Source organism: Periplaneta americana, chromosome 2 (genome assembly GCF_040183065.1).
Source record: "Periplaneta americana isolate PAMFEO1 chromosome 2, P.americana_PAMFEO1_priV1, whole genome shotgun sequence".
NCBI classification, from domain to species: domain Eukaryota; kingdom Metazoa; phylum Arthropoda; class Insecta; order Blattodea; family Blattidae; genus Periplaneta; species Periplaneta americana.
Genome location: NC_091118.1, coordinates 180,799,398 through 180,825,380, shown reverse-complemented (window position 1 = coordinate 180,825,380; position 25,983 = coordinate 180,799,398). Strand labels below are relative to the sequence as shown.

The following is a 25,983-nucleotide window of genomic DNA, read 5'->3' as shown; positions in this document are numbered from 1 at the left end:
CCTACAACTAAACTATCTCCCTCAATCTGGGAGCTCCCCTTCCTGTTTGAACCCCCTCCACCCTCTGGCGAGTTTAAAACGCGAAATGAAATGAATGCAATGAGACGCAGACTGATTAAACTGCCGAGATTCGCGACTTGTCCTCATCAATCAAAGCTTCACAATGCAGCCCGTGCCCCTGCATACGTTCAGCTGTCCAAACACATCGCACAAGAAACTACACTTCCTCGCCCGCCGCCGCTGATGCAGTATTTGTTATTGTCCAGAGACGTGATCCTGAAAACGGGCCTAATCGAGTTCGGTTAATGAGTGTTTACGCGATCCTTTCCTTGGGTGAGGCTTAGGACCTCAGAAACTGATTCTAATTGTTATTTAATGTTCTTTTCCGGATACGGGTACTTTGACCACATATCTACGTTTGGTTCGCCGTGGATTTTACAACCAACAAGGGATGGAAGGGTTCGATGCTAAATGAGTATTGTTAAATTTGTGGCTGTAGTTGCAGGCAGAGATTTTCTTCCAGTGGGTACTTTTGTATCTCATTCCAAACTCCTTTTACTTCTGTTTATCATCAGGGAGTATTTGATTTATTTAACCTGGAAGAGTTAAGGCCATACGGCCTTCTCTAACACTCAACCAGGAGTAAAAACTGCGTTACAAAAACACTACAAATTTACAAAGTACACTACAATTTTACACACAAAACTAAATAAGATAATAATAATAAAATGTAAATAACAAGTAAGAAGAAATCAGACATAATATATAACATACAGAAAGAAAGAAAAAAGCATAATAAAATGTGAACAGCAGGTCAAAATAAATGAGACATACAAAGTATAAAAAATAAGACAATTACTGATAATAATAATAATAATAATAATAATAATAATAATAATAATAATAGTAATAATAATACTAATAGTAGTAATAAAATAGTGCAGTACAAAGCATACAATGAATACAATATTTTTAAGTACACACAGCAAGGAAAATTATGATTATATATAGCTCAACTTATCACATTAGAGATAAACCATTACCGGAAAATATGAAAACAAAAATATAAAATAAGTTAAATATCACTAGAACATAAAAAAATGTGAATACGTGGAAACATGCAATACAACACTTGTCATAATAGTAAGTTGGTTTGGCAACTCGTCATAAGATAATTTTCTAACTTGGATTTGAAAGATTTCAATGTTCGGCAGCCCTTGACTTCAGGCGGCAGAGAGTTCCAGTGACGAGAGGTAGCAACAGTGAAAGATGACCTTTACGATAAATTAATTAATTAACCCATAAGAAGAATATAGGGTAAAGGTTGTTAATATTGTGATATGAGTAGTTCTTTTTGAGAATTTATTACAATTTTACTGAGCGAGAGGAAGATCGGTTTTTTGCATCAAGGTATTAAGGGAATGTTCGTGGACAAGTTTCTGCACCAAACTGGTCCTTCTCTCGCTCAGTAAAATTGTAATAAATTCTGAAAAAGAACTATCACAATATTACTCGTATCACAATATTACCAACCTTTACCCTACGTTTATTTGAGACTGATTATGTGTCCACGTGAAGAAAAAATGGACACAATAATTATAATGTAATGATAATAACAGTAATGGTATGGCGAAATGACGAAATTATGACTGTAGCAGTGATGATGTGAAATACAGTAATGAAGTGATAACATGACAACGAAGTGATGGTATGGCGAAATATTGAAGTTATGACAAGATAATATCAGTGACAGTATGTTGAAATGATAAATTGCATGATAATGATACTCATGATATCTGTTGTCGATTTGTAAAAGGGGACATGTTCAAAATGATAAAGTGTTGGGAAATCGCAAAAAAAAAAAACAGACTTAAAAAATTAAAATGTTCATGGATCCTGAATGTATGTACGTATGGTGATCTAATTAGAAAAAAATATGTGGACTTTTAATTTGTTAACTTAGTTATAGTTTTTGCGATTTACCAACTCTTGGTTATTTTGGTCAAGTCCCCTTTTGCAAAGTGACAATAATGAAATGATGAAGTGACAAGATAATGCCACTGATGATATGTTAAAATGACTGTGTGATGATATGATGATAGTGATGATGTCGCGAAATGATGAAGTGATGACATGGTTTTGGTATATGAAAAAAAATATTGAAATGATGAGACAGTGATGGCAAGTAGAAATGATGACATGATGACTTGATAATGGCAGTGATGATATGGTGAAATGATGAAGTGATGAAAAGATGATGGCAGTGACGATAACTTGAAATATTGAAGTGATGACATTATAATGGCAGTAAAATTATACAGTGATGACAAGACAATGAAAGTGACGGAATGTAAAATGATGGCATGAATTTGGCAGTGATGACTTGTTGAAATGATATAGTGATGACATGATATTGACAGTGATTGTATATTGAAATCAAGAAGTGAAGAGAAAATGATGGCAGTGGTGATTTGATAATGACAGTGATGATATAGGCCTAGTGAATTTAAGTGATGAAAAAATTATATCAGTCATTACATTTTGAAAATATAATGAAGTGATGGTATTTATTTATTTATTTATTTATCGGTATTTATTTATTTAGGCTATTAGTTGAAAATACACAGGCGATGATTGTCAATCATTTGTGATGTAATTGAAATATAATTAAATATTTTTTCCTTTTTAACACATATTTTCTCGATTTTTAGCACATAAAAATAAATATTTTCCTGATTTTTAGTACCTGAAAATATGATATATACTCACTGTCATTTTTTAACTTTTAAGTAATCAAAATTCGACCCCTAATAATGATACTCTGCTATTCATGCAGTGACAATCAAACGCTGATGATGTGTTAATGGTAATAATAATTTGTTGAAGATATTTGATGACGATTTGATGATGGCGATAACGAAGTGACTGATGGTATTTTCATGATGCAGTGATGCTCTGATGATAATTAAGTGATGAAATTGTAATGATGGTAATATGATGATATTATGATGGCGCGATTATAAATTGGAAAGCGTAAGTAAATAAATAACAAAAAAAGAACATGAGCCGTCATCCACTCGTGATACCACAAACAGATTCTATGTGAAATTATGCGCGAGGGGTATTGAACCAAGGGCTCGGGCCTGTGAGTCATAGAGGCATGCTGTCACATAATTAATCGTGTGTCTGGGAGAGCTACATTCGCAATGAAGAGGGAATGTGAGCTGTATAAAGAGGGGAGGTTTATATAGTGGGATTCTGTTGCCTAATTATCCGCCGGAAAACTATAAATCACAGTTGTGCTCTATCAACTGTGAACTCGGCCAGCTCGAGCTGCAGAAGACGCCTGCTCCTCCGCGGTCTGACAGCCTACAAGTGAAGTTGGAAGAGACTAATGAACTTGGACCCGGCGTTTCTAACGCCTACAGGGTGTCAGCGCTGCGAATAGAATAATTATATTGACTTTCATTCATTGTCTCCCACCTGAAGGTGAAGAAAGCCGTGACATGGACTGTGAGCAAGTGTCCCACCCACCTCGCGGGGGACACGCCATCCGGACCCCTTTAATTTGTAATTACAGCATCGAGGCGATGAGTTAACCTTTCGAGAATTTACTTAGTCACCCCCATTGTTCCTCGATTTGAATACGCAGTTTAGGTATGTTGGTAACATTTGCATATGGTTTCTGAAATTTCGCTTCTCTGCTGAAGCATTTAAAGTGAAAGATGAAGTGGGAAACAACATTTTATAGGCTAATACTACTCTACAATGCGATGGTTCATCCTTTATCCAGATCAGGAACACTGCAGTTTCGTTGTGTCTATTTTAATTTATTCTACTCTCTTTTTTACTTTGTCTGCCAAAAACCTCTATGATTTCATTAAATATTCCACATTTACTTTGACTTTTTCGATCTCTTGAAATGTTGGTCTGCGCTGGTACATGTAGGCTCATTAAATTGTCCTGCTTTGACATCTGTGTTCTCATGAAATTGCTATCCATTGAAGTTTGCAGTTTCAGTAAACATCTTCAGTCTCTTTAAATGTTATCCTGCATTGATATCTGCAATCTCATGAATTCTTATCTTGCACTGACATCCGCGATCTCATGAAATGTTCTGGATTAACATGTCGGTTATCTGCATTGGCATCAGTTACCTCAAGGGATGCTTTCTTTCATTGTCATACGAGATCATGAACAGCGTTGTCATTTGCGATTTCATGAAACGTCAACCTGAATTTGTATTGTGATTTCATGAAATGCTTTCTTGCATTGACTGATGTGACATGATGAAATGCTATCCTGCATTGTCATCTGTTCTCTCATGGAATTGCTAGTCATTGAGTTTGAAATTTCAATAAACATCTCCAGTCTCATTAAATGTTATCCTACATTGATATGTGCAATCTCATGAATTATTATCTGCATTAGCATCAGGTACCTCATGGGATGTTTTCTTGCATTGTCAAACGAGATCATGAAATGTCCAGCGTTGTCATTTGCGATTTTATGAAACGTCAACCTGAATTTGTACTGTGATTTATGAAATACTTTTCTACATCGACTAATGTGACGTGATGAAATGCTATCCTGCATTGCCATCTGTGTTCTCATGGAATTGCTATTCATTGAGTTTGAAATTTCAATAAACATCTCCAGTCTCATTAAATGTTATCCTACATTGATATGTGCAATCTCATGAATTATTATCTGCATTAGCATCAGTTACCTCAAGGGATGTTTTCTTGGATTGTCATACGAGATCACGAAATGTCCAGCGTTGTTATTTGTGATCTCATGAAACGTCAATCTGAATTTATATTGTGATTTATGAAATGCTTTTCTGCATCGACTAATGTGACGTGATGAAATGCTATCCTTCATTGCCATCTGTGTTCTCATGGGATGTTGCTATGCATTAAAGTTTGCAATTTCAATAAACTCATTTGTTAGAAACCGGAAAACGTGATGTAACAAGGATTAGATGGCCAGAAAAGTTTGCCTGGAATAATCTCGTTCAGGAACAAGAGTGACTTATTTTCCGTAATGCGATGCAGACTTTCCAGCTCTCTTCATACGCACTCGCTGTACACGCTGAGTGAAAGCATTAATCTTTGCCGCAAATAAACTTTTTCCCCATTGTAATTGTAGTTGACGCGTTTTTCATTGCAGATCCTCCGCGGCTTGAGAAGTCGCCCCTGCTCGCGAACGGCTACAACCACCCACCCACGCACCTGAACCACATGCAGTTCATGCAACTGAACCACCACCCGGCTGCAGCACACACCGCCATCTTGTCACCCGCGGGGATCCCACATCCCGGACTGGCCAGGGCAGATGGCTCTATCATCAAGAATCAGGGTATTCCCGGCATGGACGCCATAGCGAGGTGAGTGATTGACTTCCTTTCTTTGAAGTGTCTATCTGTCGCATAGTAGTTCCTGTTACTGTGATAGCAGTTTGAATATTCTTGACGTTTTGTGTAATAAATTTAGCCAAAACGATAAAATATATGGAAAACATAATATCACTCCTACAGGTTGTAAATTAGTAACTAAGTTTCAGAATAAACAAATGATTTATCTTAAATGACCCTATGTTTGCTTCTGCTCTTAAGGTAGCCACTCGACATTTTAAGCAATATATTTGAATGAAATAGCGTAGAGTATCCTTTGCTCATTCAATCCTTGCAACATGACAGAAGTTCCATATTATGTACATTGCGACTCATGTTATAATTAATTTTTTTTTTTTTCGTTGTTGGTAACTCTATAGCATCTATTAGATGCTTTATGGTTGTGCTAACAGATAGAGTTACTTGTTAACAATGTGACGCTGAAACGTGTGTTCAGGTTACTGCCCAGCGACGGTCCTGATGTATTTATATATTTGTGATGATTGGTTAATTAATATTAACCCGGCACACTCACAATCACACTCACGTTCATACAAATTTCCAGACTCTAGACACCCAGGAAATTCTTCTTCTTCAAGGAAAATTCACCGAGCGCCGAGCCCGGGAATCGAACCCGGGACCTCCTGATCTGGAAGCCAGCATGGTAACCAACAGACCACGGAGGCAGTCAAAATTAATTATTGTTTTGAAAATTTTAACTCAGACAAAAATAAAGGGTGCTATTCATAGACATTTCGCTAGCCCGCGCTACGAGCGTGCTAAACTAGCTCCGGCTATCGACTGGTTACTTGTACAGGATTCATATATCATATCGCTAACACTGGTTTATGAATACGAAAAACGTTAGTGCGCTGATCATTTACTGGAAGCCCGCGCTAAGACTGTCTATGAATACTGCCCAATGTTTTAATATTCATTTATTTATCGATGCTGTAACGAAAAGACGTAATACTGTTCTCCAACCAGGCGATTAACCGTGAAAGGAATGCGCTTACTGTTGCGTCATCTATTGGAGCGAAGTAGATAGATAATATTACCGTTATAACGTCAGTTTAAAAAACATGCGCTCTCCTGCATATGTTATTTCCTGTGTGGAGGGATTAAAAGACCAGGAAATTGACCGTGATCTAATTTTGTAACTAGGGTAGCATAAATATGTGTGTATCAGTGTTATCGTTTGTGCTTTGAGAGTTAGCCAATGGAGATGCGTGTACACGTGTGTGACCTTATGACATCAATATTCATTCATAGCATTACCCCGCTGCGTCTCATTCCCCTGAGATTTTATCCTGGCTGGAGTATATGTTATTTAACGCCAATGAAATCGGTGACAGAGCAGTGGTATTTGATAAGATGAGGCCGATGATTCGCCAGGATATACCTGACATTCGCCTTACAGCTGGGTAAAACCTTGGAAAAAGCCAAACAGGTATTCCGTCCAAAGCAGGAATCGAACCTGCGCCCGAGCGTTGTGGATCAGTAGGCAAACGCACTACCGCCTGAGCTACGCAAGTGGCTCAGAAACCTGATGTTCCTTCTTCGATGATACGGTTAAAAAGTTAAAAAAAAAAAATCCCAGAAACTTTAGAAAAATAATTTTCTTGCAGTTGATCTGCAAACACCTGAGTGTCTACTGCCCGTTTAAAGGGGTTACTCGTCTTGCCTATTTCCCTTAATTTTCTTCTCACCCTATGTGGTTTAACTTGCAGCTGATTTAGGTAAAACATTTGCTTTATCATGGCATACCCAATACGACGACGAACTCACATCAAGCAAATATGATTAGTTGTTGAGGTATACACATAGCGAAATTGTAGGTGGTAAATATGATGAAGATGATTGTGTGACACTTCCTGCAAAGGGTTGAGGTTTGAGGTCACGGATGGCAAATGTCGCCGACCTTTGGTCAACCCGATGTCTCAGATAGTAACAGCAAGAAGTAGCACGTGATTAACAGAAGTAAAACCTCTTTCACTTTTCTACGGCTTTAATCCCATATAATCTGCTTACGACAACTCGGAAGAAAGAAAATTCTTTTGGCCTCCATGACAAGTCCTTCAACATTATCCAATTTCACAGCTTAAGTTTCGGGTCTTGAAAAGAAAGAGAGAAAAAATCATTTTTTCTGTTCACGCCTCGCCGCCATATTGAGCAAACAGAACATAAAAAAAGTTAAGGGTTGCAAGATATCGTTATCAGTATCATCACCATCAACACCATCATTATTCAATCAAAAATTTAAGCTCAGGGTTACAGGTACACAAAATATCCGATTTTGAATCTGAGTTCAACTCCTTACCTTTGATTGAGGTTCTAGCTGATATGAACATCTATTACCATGTAGCAAAAACAACATAAAATTATACTGAGAGTTCATTTGTGTTTAAATGGATTAAAGTCCACTTGGATTATATTGGCACTTTTTAGAAAGAGACGGAAATATCCACTCACTTTCAGGTATGGTTGCCGTAAACTCTCGAGAAAAATCTTAGGCTGTTGGTATGAGGGGATAAGTTCCTAGTAGGCTATGTGGCCGCTAGATGTAGCAGTAGCGGAGCCGTGCCTACCATCTTATTTTAAAGCTTTTCCTTTTTTCCAACACCGGCTTAAAAATCACTAACACAAGTGAAACAACCGATATGAAATAAAAAAGTACTTGCCCTCCTGCATTCATGATGCTTAGAGTCTACATAAACTCGAAAAATTAAAATATTAACATTACCACCAATATTTTTGTGCCATGTTTAAAAAGCCTTCTCTTATAGCCAGGGAACATTCAAAATATAGCGCTTCCGCTCTGGAGTTGCGCATGATGTCACTGCTCTACACCCACTAACTGGTAACGAGGAGCGTGACAGAGAGAGAGACTGTTCTTGAGCAAACCTACAACAGTTGAGAAGTTGAAGGACTCCATTGCACATTCCAGAACACAAACTATGAGTTGTTGTATACAACAGTCATGCTCACAGAGGGCAACCTGCACTGAGTGCATATACGTGGAGCTAGGGCAGGGCGAGGTACATTAAGCTGTGATGACGTAACAGCGCGCTAGCTCGAGCTTTTTCCCAGCTGATCGACCCTTCTTTGCTTATAAACTTGGCTTTCCTGGCAGATGTGACAAATCATTTAAATTAACTAAATTTTTCCTTACAAGGTAAAGATCTCCTGATTTATTATTGATTTGTTCAATAAAATTAAAGCATTTAGAATAAACTTAATTTGTGAACACAACAAATGCAAGAACGCAATTTGCCTTATTTTCCAAATCCAAGCAAATTTGTATAATTTTAATATCAGTTACTATTGGATCTATTGGTGGATTAAATTAAATTTATATCCGAAAAATCTACCCAAATCAACCACCTAAAAATCTAACTAATAATACTAAAGTCCTTACATAAAAAGGTAAACAAATTAATGGCTTAAAGAAGTTTAATTTTTATTTATAGCTTTCAAGGATATTAGTTTAATGTTACGGATTCACAATATGCTGCATTTGTGGAGTCTTTGACTATCTTAGAAATAGAATCCCTCCGGTTGGATTTCCAAATGTTCCCATTTTCCGTTGACATATCCACAATTCCCTCCACGCTTCAGATGGAATTGTTGTTGTTTAGTTAACTGTCCGAAGACAGGTCTGAATAGATCTCAAATGTGACAGCTTTCTTGAGGTGAAGTTCAAAATAACTGAAGATATAACTACATTCTATTATTATATTTATCTGATCGTTTTTCACGTCTGCACAGGCATGCAACAAAAATAATGAGTAGGTATGTTTGGTACGATGTACTTATGCCAGCAGGTTTTCTCTGTTCTAAAATGTGTGAAAACAGCTGCAGATCACAGTTAAGCGATAAGCTTTCGACATCTATGATTCGGCTGCATTCGAGTAGATCGATTGTTCCAGATATTACTCGTCTGGTGGTACAAACACACAAGTAATGCCTAGCTAGCATTTTAAGTTTACGTCTGCTCCTAAAACACTGTTTCTGTTTAGATTTTTTTTTTGTCAATGTAAATGCAATAAATTGATTTATGTTGTTTTTCTTGCCCCGCTGGCCCCGCCCAGTTCCATAGCAGCGAGTTCTACTTATACCAGGCATGTCAAAACTCTTCACATTGTGCAGTAGTCTCTGTGCGATGTGCACTTTCTATTCCCCTACCTGGAGGGAGTGAATCGCCTTGGAGGGGAACGCGACAGGGCTATACAGACCTGCAACAGCATATCAACTTTTAGTTCAGTAACACAGTTTCAGTAAGTGTGCTGATTTGGCTGTCTGTGAATGAGTTATGATAAATAAAGTGAGGAGTTCACAGATAACGAAGAAGAGAAATTACGAATCATAATAACATAATTGTTATAATGGTTTCCTCAGCCAACAATAATTATTTTAAAATGAATGGCTTTCATTAGCCCATGTCGAGGTAATAGTGTTGTGACAGTTTAGATCAGATTAGTAAAGTTCTCAAAATATGATATTGCCAGCACTTATTTCTTCATCAGTACTCTCACGGCAAAACGAACTTGACAATGGCGTTGTTTTGGAATCTGTACTAACAATCAATGGTTAGACGACTTATGACTTTCATTTCATAAGCTGGTAAGTGATGAGAATATAGCGAGGAATACATGTGAGGGTCTTGAGGTTGTAAGGAGCGAAGAAAGCAACTATTTGGAAGGCGGAAAATTTTTCTGGAAAAATATATAATTGCAAATTTTCCATCTCACGTCACTATATTATGCTAATATACTTACATTAATAAATCTTTAAACCTGACATAAATAGAATATCGTCGCTTCACAGCTTGTGAACTACACTTTTAATTTCTTTCAGTAACGCTCCCAACTTGTCGATACTTGCTCTCAACTTTTTCCAAATAAACTATATATGAATTTAAATTCTAAGCTTCATTTACATTATTTATTAATATTGATGTTAATTTATATTGACATACAGCAAGGAAATTATTTCAGTGTAAAAACTTCACAATGTCCTACTGCATGTAATTAATTGGGAGTATAATATTTTCTTCAACATTTTTGTACCAATGGTTCCAATAAATAATAATGCTCGACGAACAATGAAAGAGTAGGGTCTATTTCTTTAAAACAATTAGTACCTACAACGTAAAATTAAATATTTGTTCGTTTTTTGTTGTTTCGAAATTACTGCAGTATTTTTTTCTTCAAATACTGTATAAAAATCATATTAACAGATTAAGCTTTACAAACCACTACTTTGTCAAGCATAACTGAGTAAGTCTAAAGTTTCTTGTATTACAATTGTCAAGTATAGACACTGATAATAACCGTGTTTTTTTTCCTTCTGCTAAGTGTGTTTATAATATCTAAATGCCTATTTAATCCAACCCTAGAAGCGCAGACTAGATTATTGTACACTCCTCCAGCTAAGAAAGGGTAAGAGCAACGCTCGAATGATGCAGTCTGCACAGACCGGCGATCCGCGCACAAAACTGCACATTTGGAGTCTGAGTTCTGACATGCCTGACTTATACCTACCCAGTCTGCAACCTCTCGCCTCGGACGAGGCTTCAAGGCGCTTCCGTGAGCACCCCTGGTATACAGCACTAAATAAATGCTGTTACTTGTAGAAGACACATACAACATCCACGACGAAGTTATTGCAACTGATAGTGATGCAAAAAAAAAAAAAAATCTCATTTCTTGTGTAATATGCCAGTGTTAACAGAATTTTTAAGATTTTGTAGAAAATGAAGAAAATATGACCAATTAAAGTTACCTCATACTTTTGAAGTCGCTATATACTATAAGCGTAATATTCTCATATTATCTTGTCTGGTTTCCGATTCTTGGATTATAGAAGGACATGATGGCAGAGCAGAAGTGCGCTCCATATGTAAAATTCCCGATTCCTTGCTTAGCAAGGCCGTGTTCTGGATTCGCTTTTCTGATGAATGGTTGCGATGTTCTACATTCTAAGAAAAATCTTTTGTATGCACAGCCCATCCATAATGTTCGTCTTTGTGTCAGAGTGAGGTTCTTTTCATTGGATTCGTGTGGGGGTGCTGAGGGTGGGCGACGTAGGGGTAAGATAGTGGCGCAGCGAGATTAGCTAGGAATTCTTACTCATACATCATTTACTGATGCTTTCCAAAGAAAGAGGGAAAGAAGAGAAATTTTTGAAAGAAAATTTCATATTCGAATACAATGATGCTAAGCAGTACGGAAAAAATCGACGTATAGAGAACTGAGAGGTGTGTTACAATAGTGAAAGATATGGGGGTAGGCCTGTTTCTTTACAACCGGTGCGTAGGCGAACAATATTATATTCTTCAGCTACTATTGCAATTGAAGCTTTGTCAGTGCGTAATTTTAATTTCTTCATTGAATCCCAGATCACGCCATATAACAGATTGATCAGCCTTATGGGCTTTGAAGGCAACATATTTTATCAACTTCACTATGCTGCCACCTAGCGACTGCAAAAGGAGTCACGTTATAACTCTCATTTGAATTGCATGGAGCATTTGTACTTCCATCTAGCGATCATTACCAATCGACTGTGGCGATCTAGTGGTTGTTCTCTTTTATATTATGTTGCCACGGGAATGGAGAATCTGATATAATTGTATGTGATCGGGGATTGAATCCATTACTTATTACTCGATTGCCAGTTGCTGTTATTCATGCCCTTATTTTTTCATATTGTAACTTTTATTCTCTTTAACCACCACACACCCGGCAACATTGTGACTTCTGTTCTTAATAATTCACCCTACAACAATGGGTATTCCACTCAACACAGCAACACAATAATCGTTATTGCACTCCACACCACGACAATGGCAGTACACGACGTGTATTTCTGAGAAGAACAACAATGTACTCCTAATTCCAATTAATGTTCACAATGTACTAAGTGCAGAACAAAACTGCCAGTTCTCAGTTCACAGTTCGTTTGCCTTGGCTAATTCTTCTATCTCACTGTTCAAGTTCACTGCACATCGAACTCAGGTCTTCCGAACTACGTCTCACTCGACTGGACACTGCCACAGTTACGGACTCACTCAAGTTCACTGCACGTCGAACCCAAGTCTTCCAGGTGCGGTTCCACTGCACGTCGAACTCCGGTCTTCCAGATGCTCTCGAAGGCTGGCTTCCTTGCTCGAACGAAGACTCACTTGTAGACTGACTTCCGAAGAATGACTCACGACTGATTGACACTTCTGTCGGCACTCACCGTGTTATTTATTAAACCACATGTTCTGGAGTCTTCGATTCGCGTGGCTTTCAGAATCTGCGAGAGGAATGTTTCCCTTGCTCTCTCGCTCCGCGCCGTCACTGTAGTTCTCCTCCCCTTGCCGCGCTACAGCTCCTACCGAAGCTCGAGTTTCCATTTCCCCGCGCCTTCCTTCTCGCTAGATGCGCGCGCAACTCCCTGACGCGACCAGAACATTCCAGACGGGTGCCACAATACTCTGCCTCCAACTACTTCCTAATTTTTTCCTCTTCTTTCAGGGCTTTTCTTTATAATTCTCCTTTCATCAATTTTTCCAAGTTTTATTTTTACTGCGTGTTTTTTTTTTATTTTCCAAAATGTTTCTGATCACCATCGTCTTTCTACTTCTCTTCATGCAAGTCTTTTCCTTAATTACAATTATCCTTCTTAGTCTTCACTATCTTTTATGATGTTTTCCAGGCGACTCAATTCATGCGTCTCATCTTCATTTTGACTACATAATTTTATTATAATGTACCGAAGTACATATGATATTTCCATGCAGATATTCTGCGTCATTATACGAAGAAAGAGTAATGGAACGGAGAAAAATTCTCTCCGGCGCCGGGATTTGAACCCGGGTTTTCAGCTCTACGTGCTGACGCTTTATCCACTAAGCCACACCGGAAGAATCGTCTCAGTTTTAAGTTCCAACTCTTGGGTTCCCTCTAGTGGCCGCCCTCTGCATTACGTCATAGATATCTATGAACCTAGGACCGAAGTCCACACATGTGCTGAGGTGCACTCGTAATGAGTGACTAGTTGGCCGGGATCCGACGGAATAAGCGCCGTTTTAAATCACGAAGTGATTTACGCATATCATATATATTATTATAATGTACCGAAGTACATACGATATTTCCATGCATATGATATTTCCAGTGGATAAAGCGTCAGCACGTAGAGCTGAAAACCCGGGTTCAAATCCCGGCGCCGGAGAGAATTTTTCTCCGTTCCATTACTCTTTCTTCGTACATAATTTTGTTTTAGCTTACCATGACTAACAGCGATTGAGTCTTAGCATTACAACTAGGCAACGTTGTTTAAGCTCTAATGGCTCGTGTTATACTGGATGGTTAGAAAGCCGTGACTTCCATGAACTAACTCGCATGATAAGGGATATAGTGTTTCTTTTCGTAATTCGACCCTCACAAGTATCAACATTGTAACTCACTTTCTTCCATTTTTCAGGAGAAGCAAATTAAGTTTTAAAATGACCCTGTAAATCAGTGTATACAGATAGTAACAATAAGATTTTACATACGATTGGGAAGGTCTAGAGCTGCAATGATAGTACTGGAAGAATAAGAAACAATTTAAGACCATATTAACTAGAATAACTCAAAAGTGTAAAAAATTGAGTTACTATGTTAGTATTTGGGATGGTCGAATTATTCTCTTCTTCTTCTTTTTGCTCCTCAATCTTCCTCTTTTCTCATTTATTATTCTCTTCTTTCACGTCATCCTCTTCATCATAATTCTCATCTGTATGTCTTCTTTTCTCCCATTACTTATACTACATATTTATCTTCACGTTTCCACCTCTTAATGTTTGTTCTATTCCAATGTCTGAGAATATTTATCGATTTGTAACAGCATGGACACACTGGCTTAATAGAAGTCTAGTCGAAAAAAGGTCAGTAAAACGCTGGATTCTACATAAGACAGGGGAGGGGCGTATTACTTAAGAAATAAGTTACTTATATTGTTAATATTATATTTAAATTTTATAATGTGTTGGTATTAAAGCTATATTATGCACTGGTAATCTCAAATAACGTGGAAATGTTGCATTTTTTTTCTCTGTTCAAAATAAATTTTGCTGAAAGAATTTATAACTTGAAAATCACGTGAATTTCGGCATGTAATTTGTGTCAAAGGTCGAATCACTTATGAAGAGGACTCTGTCTGTACTACCGACTGTATCGAAATATATATTCCTTAAGTAAAACTATTTTTGCTACGCTTCGTAACGCTGTACTCAAATAAGTCAATAATTTTAGGCTTGATATCTAAGGCCTTAGTTCAAATCCCGGCTATTTAAAACGTAATTTGTGAAATAGAAAGATGATTAATTTTTGTAGATTTTCTTGATGTACTTACTTACAAATGGCTTTTAAGGAACCCACAGGTTCATTGCCGCCCTCACATAAGCCCGCCATCGTCCCTATCCTGTGCAAGATTAATCCACTCTCTATCATCATATCCCACTTCCCTCAAATCCATTTTAATATTATTCTCCCATCTACGTCTCGGCCTCCCCAAAGGTCTTTTTCCAACCAACCTCCCAACTAGCACTCTATATGCAATTCTGGATTCGCCCATACGTGCTATAAGCCCTGCCCATCTCAAACGTCTGGATTTCATGTTCCAAATTATGTCATGTGACGAATACAATGCATGTAGTTCCGCGTTGCGTAAGAAGATTTGCTGATGACATTGCGTTGTTAGCAGAAGAGGAGGTGACACTAAGGGATATGCTGCTGGAGCTAAAGGACAGCTGTGAGCACGGTCATAGGAAGAAAGGTAAACTTGCGAATTCGAAATGAGGTAGTAGAGCAAGTGAACAGCTTCAGCTACTTGGGGTGCACTATAAGCAGTTGCTGCCAGTAAGTCAAAAGGAGGATCGCAATGGCAATGGCAAAGGAAGCTTTTAATAGAAAAAGGAGCATCTTCTGTGGACCTCTGCAGAAAGAACTAAGGAAGAGACTAGTAAAGTGCTTCTTGTGAAATGTAGCATTGTATGGGGCAGAAACATGGACATTACGACGAAGTGAAGAAAAGCGACTAGAAGCTTTAGAAATGTGGATATGGAGAAGGATGGAGCGTGTGAAATGGACAGACAGAATAAGAAACGAAGCTGCGTTGGAAAGAGTGTGTGAAGAAAGAATGATGCTGAACCTGATCAGAAAGAGAAAAAGGAATTGCATGGGTCACTGGTTGAGAAGAAACTGCCTTCTGAAGGATGCACTGGAAGGAATGGTGAACGGGAGAAGAGTTCGTGGCAGAAGAAGATATCAGATGATAGACGACATTAAGATATATGGGTCATATGAAGGGACAAAGAGGAAGGTAGAAAATAGGAAAGACTGAAGAATGCTGGGTTTGCAATGAAAGACTTGCCCTTGAGCAGAACACTATGAATGAAATGAGTGGACGTAAACGACGTAAATGCAAGGATCCATCAATGAATATTCAGTCCTGAAACGTTGGAGATTTTAAGTTCCAGTACATGGTGGGATACCGAACACAACTTCTGAACACAATCACAGTGAAAACCTAAGATTTCATACTTGAGACACATAGTAATTACTATTTTATTGGTTGTTCATACAGAATGTAGGACCAGTTCCGAGTCCCCGCACTACGTAAGTAGCACGGCACTTCCTGAATAGAAGCATCTACTTGAGTTTTTTCTTACATCACGAATAGAGGTTATGAAGAATCAATCACAAGTTCATTTTCTTGCGTATAAATTAAGGTGTTATTTACAAAACGCAAACTCAGCACGTTGTGTTGTGTGTGCAATTTTATATTTCCTACAAACTTGCAGAGATTGAGAGAGACTGTTTATGATGCTCAGAGGAGGCTCGTTGATTTCCGTTGTGTTAGTACCATAAATACTGCTGAACACCAGACTTTAAGAGAATAAAATTGAGTTTTGAACTCTAGCAAGGCAACTAAGGCCCAGTTGTACGATCACGGAATAAAGTCATGTTAAAATTATTTCCATGGTTACGCGAGAAATGTGTTGTACGAAGTCGGAATAGTGCACTATTCGGACGATATCTTCCAAATAAGCTATCCCATAAGATTAAAAAGAAAAGAAAAATAAAAAATATATATGCATAGCCTATAATTTATAAATTAAAAGAAATTAGTTACTCGTAAAAAAAGCATAATAATTGTCTAAGAATAGTGTGAGTAAGCAATATAAAATATGTTACACATATTACTTACAACTTGCGTATTAACTTATAAATGGCTTTTAAGGAACCCGGAGGTTCATTGCCGCCCTCACACATCCCGCCATCGGTCCCTATCCTAAGCAATATTAATCCAATTCCTACCATCATATCCCACCTCCCTCAAATCGATTTTAATATTATCCTCCCATCTACGCCTTGACCTCCCCAAAGGTCTTTTACACTTAAGTCTTCCAACTAAGACTCTATATGCATTTCTAAATTGACCCATACGTGCTACATGCCCTGCCCATCTCAAACGTCTAGATTTAATGTTCATAATTATGTTAGATGAAGAATACAATTCGTGCAGTTATGCGTTGTGTAACTTTCTCCCCTCTCTTGTAATGTCATCACCCTTAGCCCCAAAATATTTTCCTGAGCACCTTATTCTCTAACACCCTTAAAGAGTTAGGTACATCTCACAACAGTAAAATTTTGGAAATATTCAATTTTTTCCCTCCATTACTATACTGTATCTTGTACAATAATGAAAATTAGTATGTGTAAAACACTGTCCTTCTACTATAAGAAAAAATAATTTTACGATTTAAAAAAACATTCACTTTTTTTTTTTTTTTCAAAATTCAGTTCACTGTGCAGTGAACTCAAAAACTATTCAACACTCTGCGATGAAATTTTTTATGTGTATTTATGCATGTCATATCTACAATATGGTGCAAGATCATTTCTCTATCTTTGATAGATTGTCTGATAAAAAAATAAATTCATTTAAAAAAATTGTCAAATGTCAGTATTTTCTTCTAACACAAAATAAAAAAAATATGATTTATTAAGGAATCTAGTTGAAAGAGCATGATATTGTAAATGTGAGTTTCAGCAATAAAATAAAAAAGAGAAAACACGAAAAAGTTTATACGTTTATGAGTTATGAGGGAAACGTTTCATCACTGCACAGTGAACTATCACCATTATGAATTTTGAAAAAAAAAAATAATAATAATTGTAAAAGTATTTTTTTCATATAGCAGAAGGACAGTGTTTTACACATACCAATTTTCATTATTGTACAAGATACAGAAATGGAGGAAAAAAATGTTGGATATTGCCAAAAATTTTACTGCTGTAAGTTCTACCTAACTCCTTAATCTCTGTTCCTCTGTCAACATGAGAATTCAAGTTTCACAACATACAGAACAACCAGTAATATAACAGTTTTATAAATTTTAGCTTTCAGATTTTTCGAGAACAGTCTGGATGATAAATGCTTCTCGACCGAATAATAACAGGCATTTCCCATATTTATTCTGCGTTTAATTTCATGTCGAGTGTCATTTATATTTGTTACTGTTGCTTCAAGGTACTTTAATTTTTACATATAAAGTAATTAATTATGGATGAATAGTTAAGTATGAGAATTATAATTAAAATTTGGTTCTTTGTTGGAGAAATGGAAAATGATGGTATTAAGATCGACATTTCTATACTAATAAGAAAACTCTGCTATCCAATGAAAGATAAAGTTTTCATTATAAAAATTTAAACATCTGGTAGGTGCATATTAACACAGGCAGAGCGTAATTCGAATTTTAAGTCACAGAATTGAAATATAGCAATACTGATAGTATGGTAGAGTCCAACAGGAAAACATTGCAAGAGCGCTTGTATTTAACATATTTCTAATAAATAAACACAGCAATTAATATCAGAATCTTCGCGGCATATAGAAATGTATAATTGCCCATTTAACTGTAAGGCTACGAAATTGGAGCTTGAATAAAACATTATCGTTATTCTTTTCTTTTAGAGCACTTAAACGAAAAACCATTGTAACGAAATTATGAAAAAGTTATCTCAGGCTTGAAACTTGCACACGTTATTTCATGTTATACTATTAATTTTCCACAATTTTTTTTCGAGTTCTCAAACAACCAGCCGCCACTGATGGTTGTTCAAAGTTTGTTATAATGCGTCACGTCCTGATCTCGTAATGTTTTCAGCGTGTAGATGCGTTCCTAAGTGATTTGTCTTGTGGGTTTAATGCTACGGAAACACATAGAATTATGTTTTGTAATAACTAATTCCAACCGAGGCTCCGTGTTTGTTTTGTTGACGTTTGGGAATAGAAATTTAACGAGGCGGCCATTAACTTTAAGGTTGCTTTTTTATATTATGATTTTCTTCTGCACACAGAAGAGATTACTAGGGATTACATGCAGTCATTAATTATGGCTTTAGAGTCATGTGTTCACTTGAGGTAATGCGCAATATTTGGCTACAAGTGCTGGATGCAAAGTTAAATTCGAAAATATCATCATCGTCATCATCATATGTTACCACCATTTCACCATAATTACAATGCAATTATTCTTAAAAGGGTAATAATTATTATCCCTTTAATTGCACAGAAATTTTACCACATAATAATATGTCTATATTTTATATAGACTATTATTATAAGTTACAGTACTAGGATTACCCCAAAAGTTCCCATTTTGATTTTTTTCAAGGCAATTTATTGAATAAATAGGATCTTGGTAACTCCAACATCGATGTACTGTTGTATTCAAATTATTATTATTTTTATTGTTCATTGTCTGCACCCGGAATTCGTCATCTGTAACTAAAGTTTTACCCCTGTTTCTCATAGCTCTGTAGACTTTATTTACAAATGCGTCTTCTGTTAGCTTCGTGAGCCCCAGCGAAGTTGAGTCGCACCCACCATGAACAGTTTTTCATGAAGCCACCTTTATTCATTGAGTGAACACGGTCTCGAGAGCTTCACCATCGACTCATTGTTGTATTCAGATCATTGTTCTTGTTCTTCATTGTAGTGCATCCAGGATTCATCATAAGTAATTATCTGTAAGAAAGGTTTATCCCTGTTCCTCATAGCTCTGCAATAATTCTTTACAAAAGCGTCTTCTGTTAGCTTTGTGAGCCTCAGTGAAGTTGTGTCGCACCCACCATGAACAAATTTTTCTGCAGCTAGAATTTACTCTTTGAATGAACACGGTCTCTGGAGCTTCATCATCGACGCATGTTGTCTTCAGATCATTGTTCTTGTTCTTCTTCATTGTAGTGCATTCAGGACTAATCATAAGTAATTATGTAAAAAATATTTATCCCTGTCCCACACAGCTCTACAGAAGTTCTTCACAGGATGCGTCCCTTTATTAGATTTGTGCGCCTCAGGTTGTATCGTATCCAACGTGAACATATTTTCCTGTAGCCACCATTGACGCAGTTGTCTTCAGATCATTGTTCTTGTTAATTGTAGTGCACGTAGAATTCGTCATCAGTGACTAACTGTTCCTCATAGCTCTGCAGAACTTCTTCACAGGTGCGTCCCCTGTTAGCTTTGTGTTCTCGTTTAAGCTATCAGGTACCTAAAGTGAAGAACTTGTCCTGTAGCACCATCGACGGACTTTTGTCTTCAGATCACTGTTCTTGTTCATTGTAATACCCAGAATTTGTCATCAGTGACTATTTGTAGGAAAAGGTTTACTCCTGTTCCTCATAGCTCTGCAGAACTTCACAAGTACGTCCCCTGTTAGCTTTGTATCCTCGGTTAAGCTATCAGGTATCTAAAGTGAAGAAGTTGTCCTGTAGCCACCATCGACGCACTGTTGTCTTCAGATCATTGTAGTGCACCCAGAATTTGTCATTAGTGACTATCTGCAACAAAAGGTTTACCTCTGTTCCTCATAGCTCTGCAGAACTTCACAACTACGTCCCCTGTTAGCTTTGTGTCCTCGGTTAAGTTATCAGGAACCTAAAGTGAAGAAATTGTCCTGTAGCCACCATCGACGCACTATTGTTTTCAAATCATTGTAGGGCACCCCGGATTTGTCACCAGTGACTATCTGTAACAAAAGGTTTACTCCTGTTCCTCATTGCTCTGCAAAATTTCTTCACAAATACGTCCCCTGTTAGCTTTGTGTTCCTCAGTGACCAGGCACCAAGTGAAGAAATTGTCCTGTAGTTAATATCAGTAATAATCTCCTCAACAACATGGTGCCCAGTACCAACATTACTACTCAACTCATCCTATGTGATTCGCGGGTCCCTCTTTGTTCGTGTCGGTTACATCAGTCATAGGTGACCACTTAGCTGTTCATCAGTAATTGATGTTTCTCCTTTCTTGAAGTGATTTACTCACCTCGTAACGGTCCCCACACTAACAGCTTCCTCTCCAAATACATTCCTTACATATCTTTAAGCTGACAACATTCAAGTGTGAGAAATTCAATCACAACTCTTTGCTTCTGGCGTGTGTTCAGAACAACAGCCATTTTAAAAACTATTGCACCAAAACCATCTGGTGTCAGATTGTTGAAAGTTTTTTAAGTTGCTTAAAACTTTTAGCATATAAAAAAAAATCCGGTCACTGAATAACTCTGTCCGCTCCTTCTGTACAAACACATACAATTTATAACTGTCATGAAGAACTGTCATGGAACTTTTGGTACTGTTAATGGTTTAAAAACATCTCCAGTAAGGGCTCTTCTAGTACTGTAAACTGTGTAATTTTTCTTCATATTTCTCAAGTCTTTATCATATCTATATACCAATAATTAATCATTGTCATTCCTTTGTAATTGCCATCAAAGTAACATGGTGACAATTATTTCAACGAAAGAGATTCTAACTTTACGTGAGTGTGTGTTTGTGTTTGAGTAGGTTGAACTATTCAAATTCTGAGTTCGTGAAGGTTGGGTTCTGTGTATCATCCCCAAGGAAAAAGAGAAGGATGGGGGGGGGGGGAGGTTGAGCAGTAGCAGTCACCTCGCTTGCTTCTACTAGTGGATTAATCATTCAGTTTCTTTTCTCACGGATTCTGACATTTTACATACCGCCTACCCCTCTCTTTCTCATCCCTTTCCCATATAATCCTTCTTATGAAAGATTTGCATTTTAATTAAAAGCAAAGTGATGAAATGATAATCAAGTCGCACGCGCAGGAAGAGCCTCTCTCTTTTTTTTTTTTATTCCTCCCTCTTCTCCTTCTGAAGGTTTCTCTCATCGTGAAAGGGTTGTGGTGGCTGGGGGTGAAAGGGGTGCTATTCTGTTCGGAATTAAAGCACATCAGACTCCCGGATGGTACAGGTAGAGGCGCTCCACGTATGATCTATTGGCTGCCTTCAACCGATTTCAAATATTTATACTGCTGAAGAAAAGACGCAGTTGAAAATTTGAAACTTGTGTTCTTCAGGACCGGGTTCACAGCCCAGTAAGAAGGATAGAGTGATGGAGGAATTCTTTCTTAAGGTTGCTCTTACTTACTTCGTCATAATTAGCTGTTTCCCAATTATTTCAATAAGAAGTAGCTACTCGAACTTGCCAGCAGGCACAAAGAAGGACGCTTGATACTGTCAGGATAAAAAGTATATTGTTAGGTGCAAGATAGTTGAGTTAATAGATTGTCGGATAGTTGGTAAGATAGATATATAGATGAATAGATGGCTGAACGAATAGATGGACCGACAGGGAGGTAAATATTTGTCATATATAAGTACATAGGGAGATGATCGGATAGACGGATAAGTATGTGAATAATAATTGGTTGAATGGTTGAATTAATGAATGCGTGGTTGGATAGATGGGTATGTGGTTAGACGAAGGATGGAAGGGTACACAGACGGACGGATTGATTTATTTATATGTTTATTGTGTATTTATTGGCAGACATTTACTGAGAGATAAATATTTTATTTAATTGATTTATTCATTAGTAAATATATAAATAATTAAATAGTTTTATCAATGGATTACAACTGTCTACTACTCAATCCAGCCAATTATCTGTTTACCTACTTAACAATCAAGTCAACTCTCTATCTGCCCACTTATCCATTCAACCATTTATCTACCTACCTACTTATCAATCTAGCCAACTCTTTACCTACCTACTTATCCATTCGACCATTTAGCTACCTACCTATTTATCAATCTAGCCAACTCTCTATCTACCTACTTATCCATTGAACCATTTAGCTACCTACCTATTTATCAATCTAGCCAACTCTCTATCTACCTACTTATCCATTCGATCATTTAGCTACCTACCTATTTATCAATCTAGCCAACTCTCTATCTACCTAGTGTGGTAGAATTGCTCACTTTTATGATTCTGTAGAAATCACCTTATGTATACTGCATTTGTGTGCCTCGTTTTATCATGACAACGCTTTTTAGTTCTTTTAGCAGTCTGATTATTACATTATTTATGTCTTTGTTATATTAAGACTTTTAGATAAGGGCGCAAATAGCCATAGTAGCTGACGCGCCCTTCTTAAACCCTACTACTACTACTACTACTACTACTACTACTACTACTACTACTACTACTACTACTACTACTACTACTCTATCTACCTACTTATCCATTCAATCATTTATCTATCTACCTACTTATCAATCTAGCCAACTCTCTATATGCCCACTTATCCATTCAACCATTTATCTACCTACCTATTTATCAATCTAGCCAACTCTCTATCTACCTACTTATCCATTCAACCATTTAGCTACCTACCTATTTATCAATCTAGCCAACTCTCTATCTACCTACTTATCCATTCAACCATTTATCTACCTACATATTTATCAATCTAGCCAACTCTCTATCTACCTACTTATCCATTCAACCATTTATCTACCTACCTATTTATCAATCTAGTCAACTCTCTATCTACCTACTTATCCATTCAACCAATTATCTACCTACCTACCTGCCTACCTACCTACCTACTTACCAATCTAGTCAACTATCTGTCCACTTATCCATTCAACCATTTATCTACCTACCTATTTATCAATCTAGCCAACTCTCTATCTACCTACTTATCCATTCAACCATTTATCTACCTACCTATTTATCAATCTAGCCAACTCTCTATCTACCTACTTATCCATTCAACCAATTATCTACCTACCTACCTACCTACTTACCAATCTAGTCAACTATCTGTCCACTTATCCATTCAACCATTTATCTACCTACCTTTTTATCAATCTAGCCAACTATCTATCTACCTACTTATCCATTCAACCAATTATCTACCTACCTACCTACCTACTTATCAATCTAGTCAACTATCTGCCCACTTATCCATTCAACCATTTATCTATCTACCTACTTATCAATCTAGCAAACTCTCTACCTGCCCACTTATCCATTCAATCATTTATCTACCTACCTACTTATCCATCCATCCATCCATCCATATACCTACTTAGTACATCAATCCATCCTTCCATCTATCCACCCATCCAGCTATCCATTCATCGACCCATCCATCCATTCGTCCATTATCTACGTATGTACTTACTTTCTTACCTAGATGTATGAATAAGTTGGTAGTAGGTAGGTAGATAGGCCAGGTGGTATAGAGGCTTAGAGGGTAGGAAGGCATGAATGAATGGGTAATAGTGTTAGTTATGTCGTTAGGTGCGTGCATACATTTGCATATAGTTAGATGAATGGTTGGATAAATGGAAAGATAAGTAAATGGATGGGTAGTGGGCGGATGTGTACTTATCTTTCATTAGTATGTTTATTGTTGAAGTACGTAGAGTGACTTCACGAAAAGCATTAATATCTTTCCTTCATTTTAAGCGTTAGATATAATGGGAAGTGTTATGGCCTTAGTTTAAATAAAATTTGTAATTCCTACCTCTAAGCAGAAAGGAATCAGCCACGAGAGGCTGAACTCACATATATGTCCAGTGTTAACAGGTTTTGTTTTCATTGTTAATTTTAATTATGCCGGTGTTTTAGTCATCATTATAATCATGTTTGCAAATGCTTACCCATTATAAATAGAGATTTTTCATTCAACTATTTTCATGCGTGTAACAGTTTAAATATTTTGTCCTCATACATTGTAAAATCTACCCCACTTGTACATTTTAAATCCGATACAAAGTTTACATGTTTGGAAAAACGTTGTTTATTCGACGAGGGGACTCTAATAATCTGTCAACTAACATTTTGCCCGATATTGTAATATCATTATAGTTGGTGTACATAGTGCAGGTAGTGATGTTTAAAATACTAATCTTGAAAATATGAGGGATTGTGATTAGGTGAAGCGTAAATCTGTTTATGTGGGCGGGTATACTTCTCATGCCAGGGGTTGGGGGAATTCAGTGTTCGGCTATCAGTGTGTTTACGGTGGTTTGCTCTCTGTATTGTGAAACATTATGGGGGATCGAAACAAGGACCTTATAGACTGTAGTTAAGTCAACGTGAAATCAGATTTATGAATAAATGTGTTATCAAACAAGCAAATTTCAATTGAAGGAGAAAATTTCAAAACCATTTTTCCTTCATTAATAAAATAAAAGTAAAATATAATATGACTTGGTATCCAAGAAGTCTATCTGCCCTTGCAGCTAACCACAGATACAGAGAACATTACAAATTTCGAATACGTTCACAAACAAATTTTGAGTTAATATAAAAGATAATAATAATAATATTTGAAAATATAACAAAAGTCCAAATATTACATACAACCTGAAGTATACAAATGTTTATGTAATATGCAAGCACCTCTGTTGTTTACGCTGACAAATAACACCATAATGTTATAACTAGGGCTACGATTTTGATGAAATTGCATCTTCTTTATAGTTAGCCAGAAACATTGCTGCTTTAGTATTTATATGTTATGTGATAAACTGAGTGTTTTAAGACATATTTGTTAGGGCATTTTTTTGCCTGTTTCTACTCATAAGAGCATCTTTTGTTTTATTCGCTCTTTTTTAGGCATTTTCATTTAATTTTGTCATAAATCCTCATTATTAATGTAAACTAATGTCAATTTCCTTTTATATTTTCTTTACATATTTTGTCCATTAATACTAATTATTTTGTATAATATTTTAATCGTCTTTCTACAGTACACAAATATTGCCATTTTAACGTAGTACACCCCACGTAATGGATCAGTCCAACCACCCCTTCAATATAGACTCCTCTATACCTGCCAATTCCAGATAAGAATGGCCTTGTGGTAGACTACACGGAAACTAAAAGTAAAGTAAATCATTGGTTCTAGAGCCTATGAAGGGCCAAGACCGACCGCCGACTGCTGACCTCACGTCCACATGCTGACGCAGAGGTGAACGATCATACATGGAAACTACATCAGACAAAATAATTAATTAAAGTGTACTACTTAGAAAAAATTATGTGAAATGTAATTTAAATACTAGTCTAAATATTAAGTAGTTGAAAACCTCTTTTCCTACTAAAGCAATTATGTAACATAAATTTTAGGGCATTTTAAAGTTCATTTTTGAAAGGTTTTTAGGTCATAAATGCATTGTTTTCAGGACATTTTTTCATGATTTATGAGTCATCAAAAA

At 36.8% G+C, this 25,983-nt stretch overlaps 1 protein-coding gene across 5 annotated transcripts in view; it reads left to right on the top strand.

Annotated features, from left to right (window-relative positions):
• dac (dachshund family transcription factor) overlaps window positions 1–25,983 on the top strand; it is a 1,230,461-nt gene that overhangs the window by 561,569 nt on the left and 642,909 nt on the right. For 4 of the 5 annotated variants that reach the window (XM_069819054.1, XM_069819052.1, XM_069819050.1 and 1 more), the window contains exon 3: window positions 5,152–5,389. In XM_069819054.1, coding sequence (XP_069675155.1) covers window positions 5,152–5,389 — 238 coding nt within the window. The remainder of the gene's footprint in view (window positions 1–5,151; window positions 5,390–25,983) is intronic. The other variant, XM_069819053.1, reaches the window with a different exon arrangement.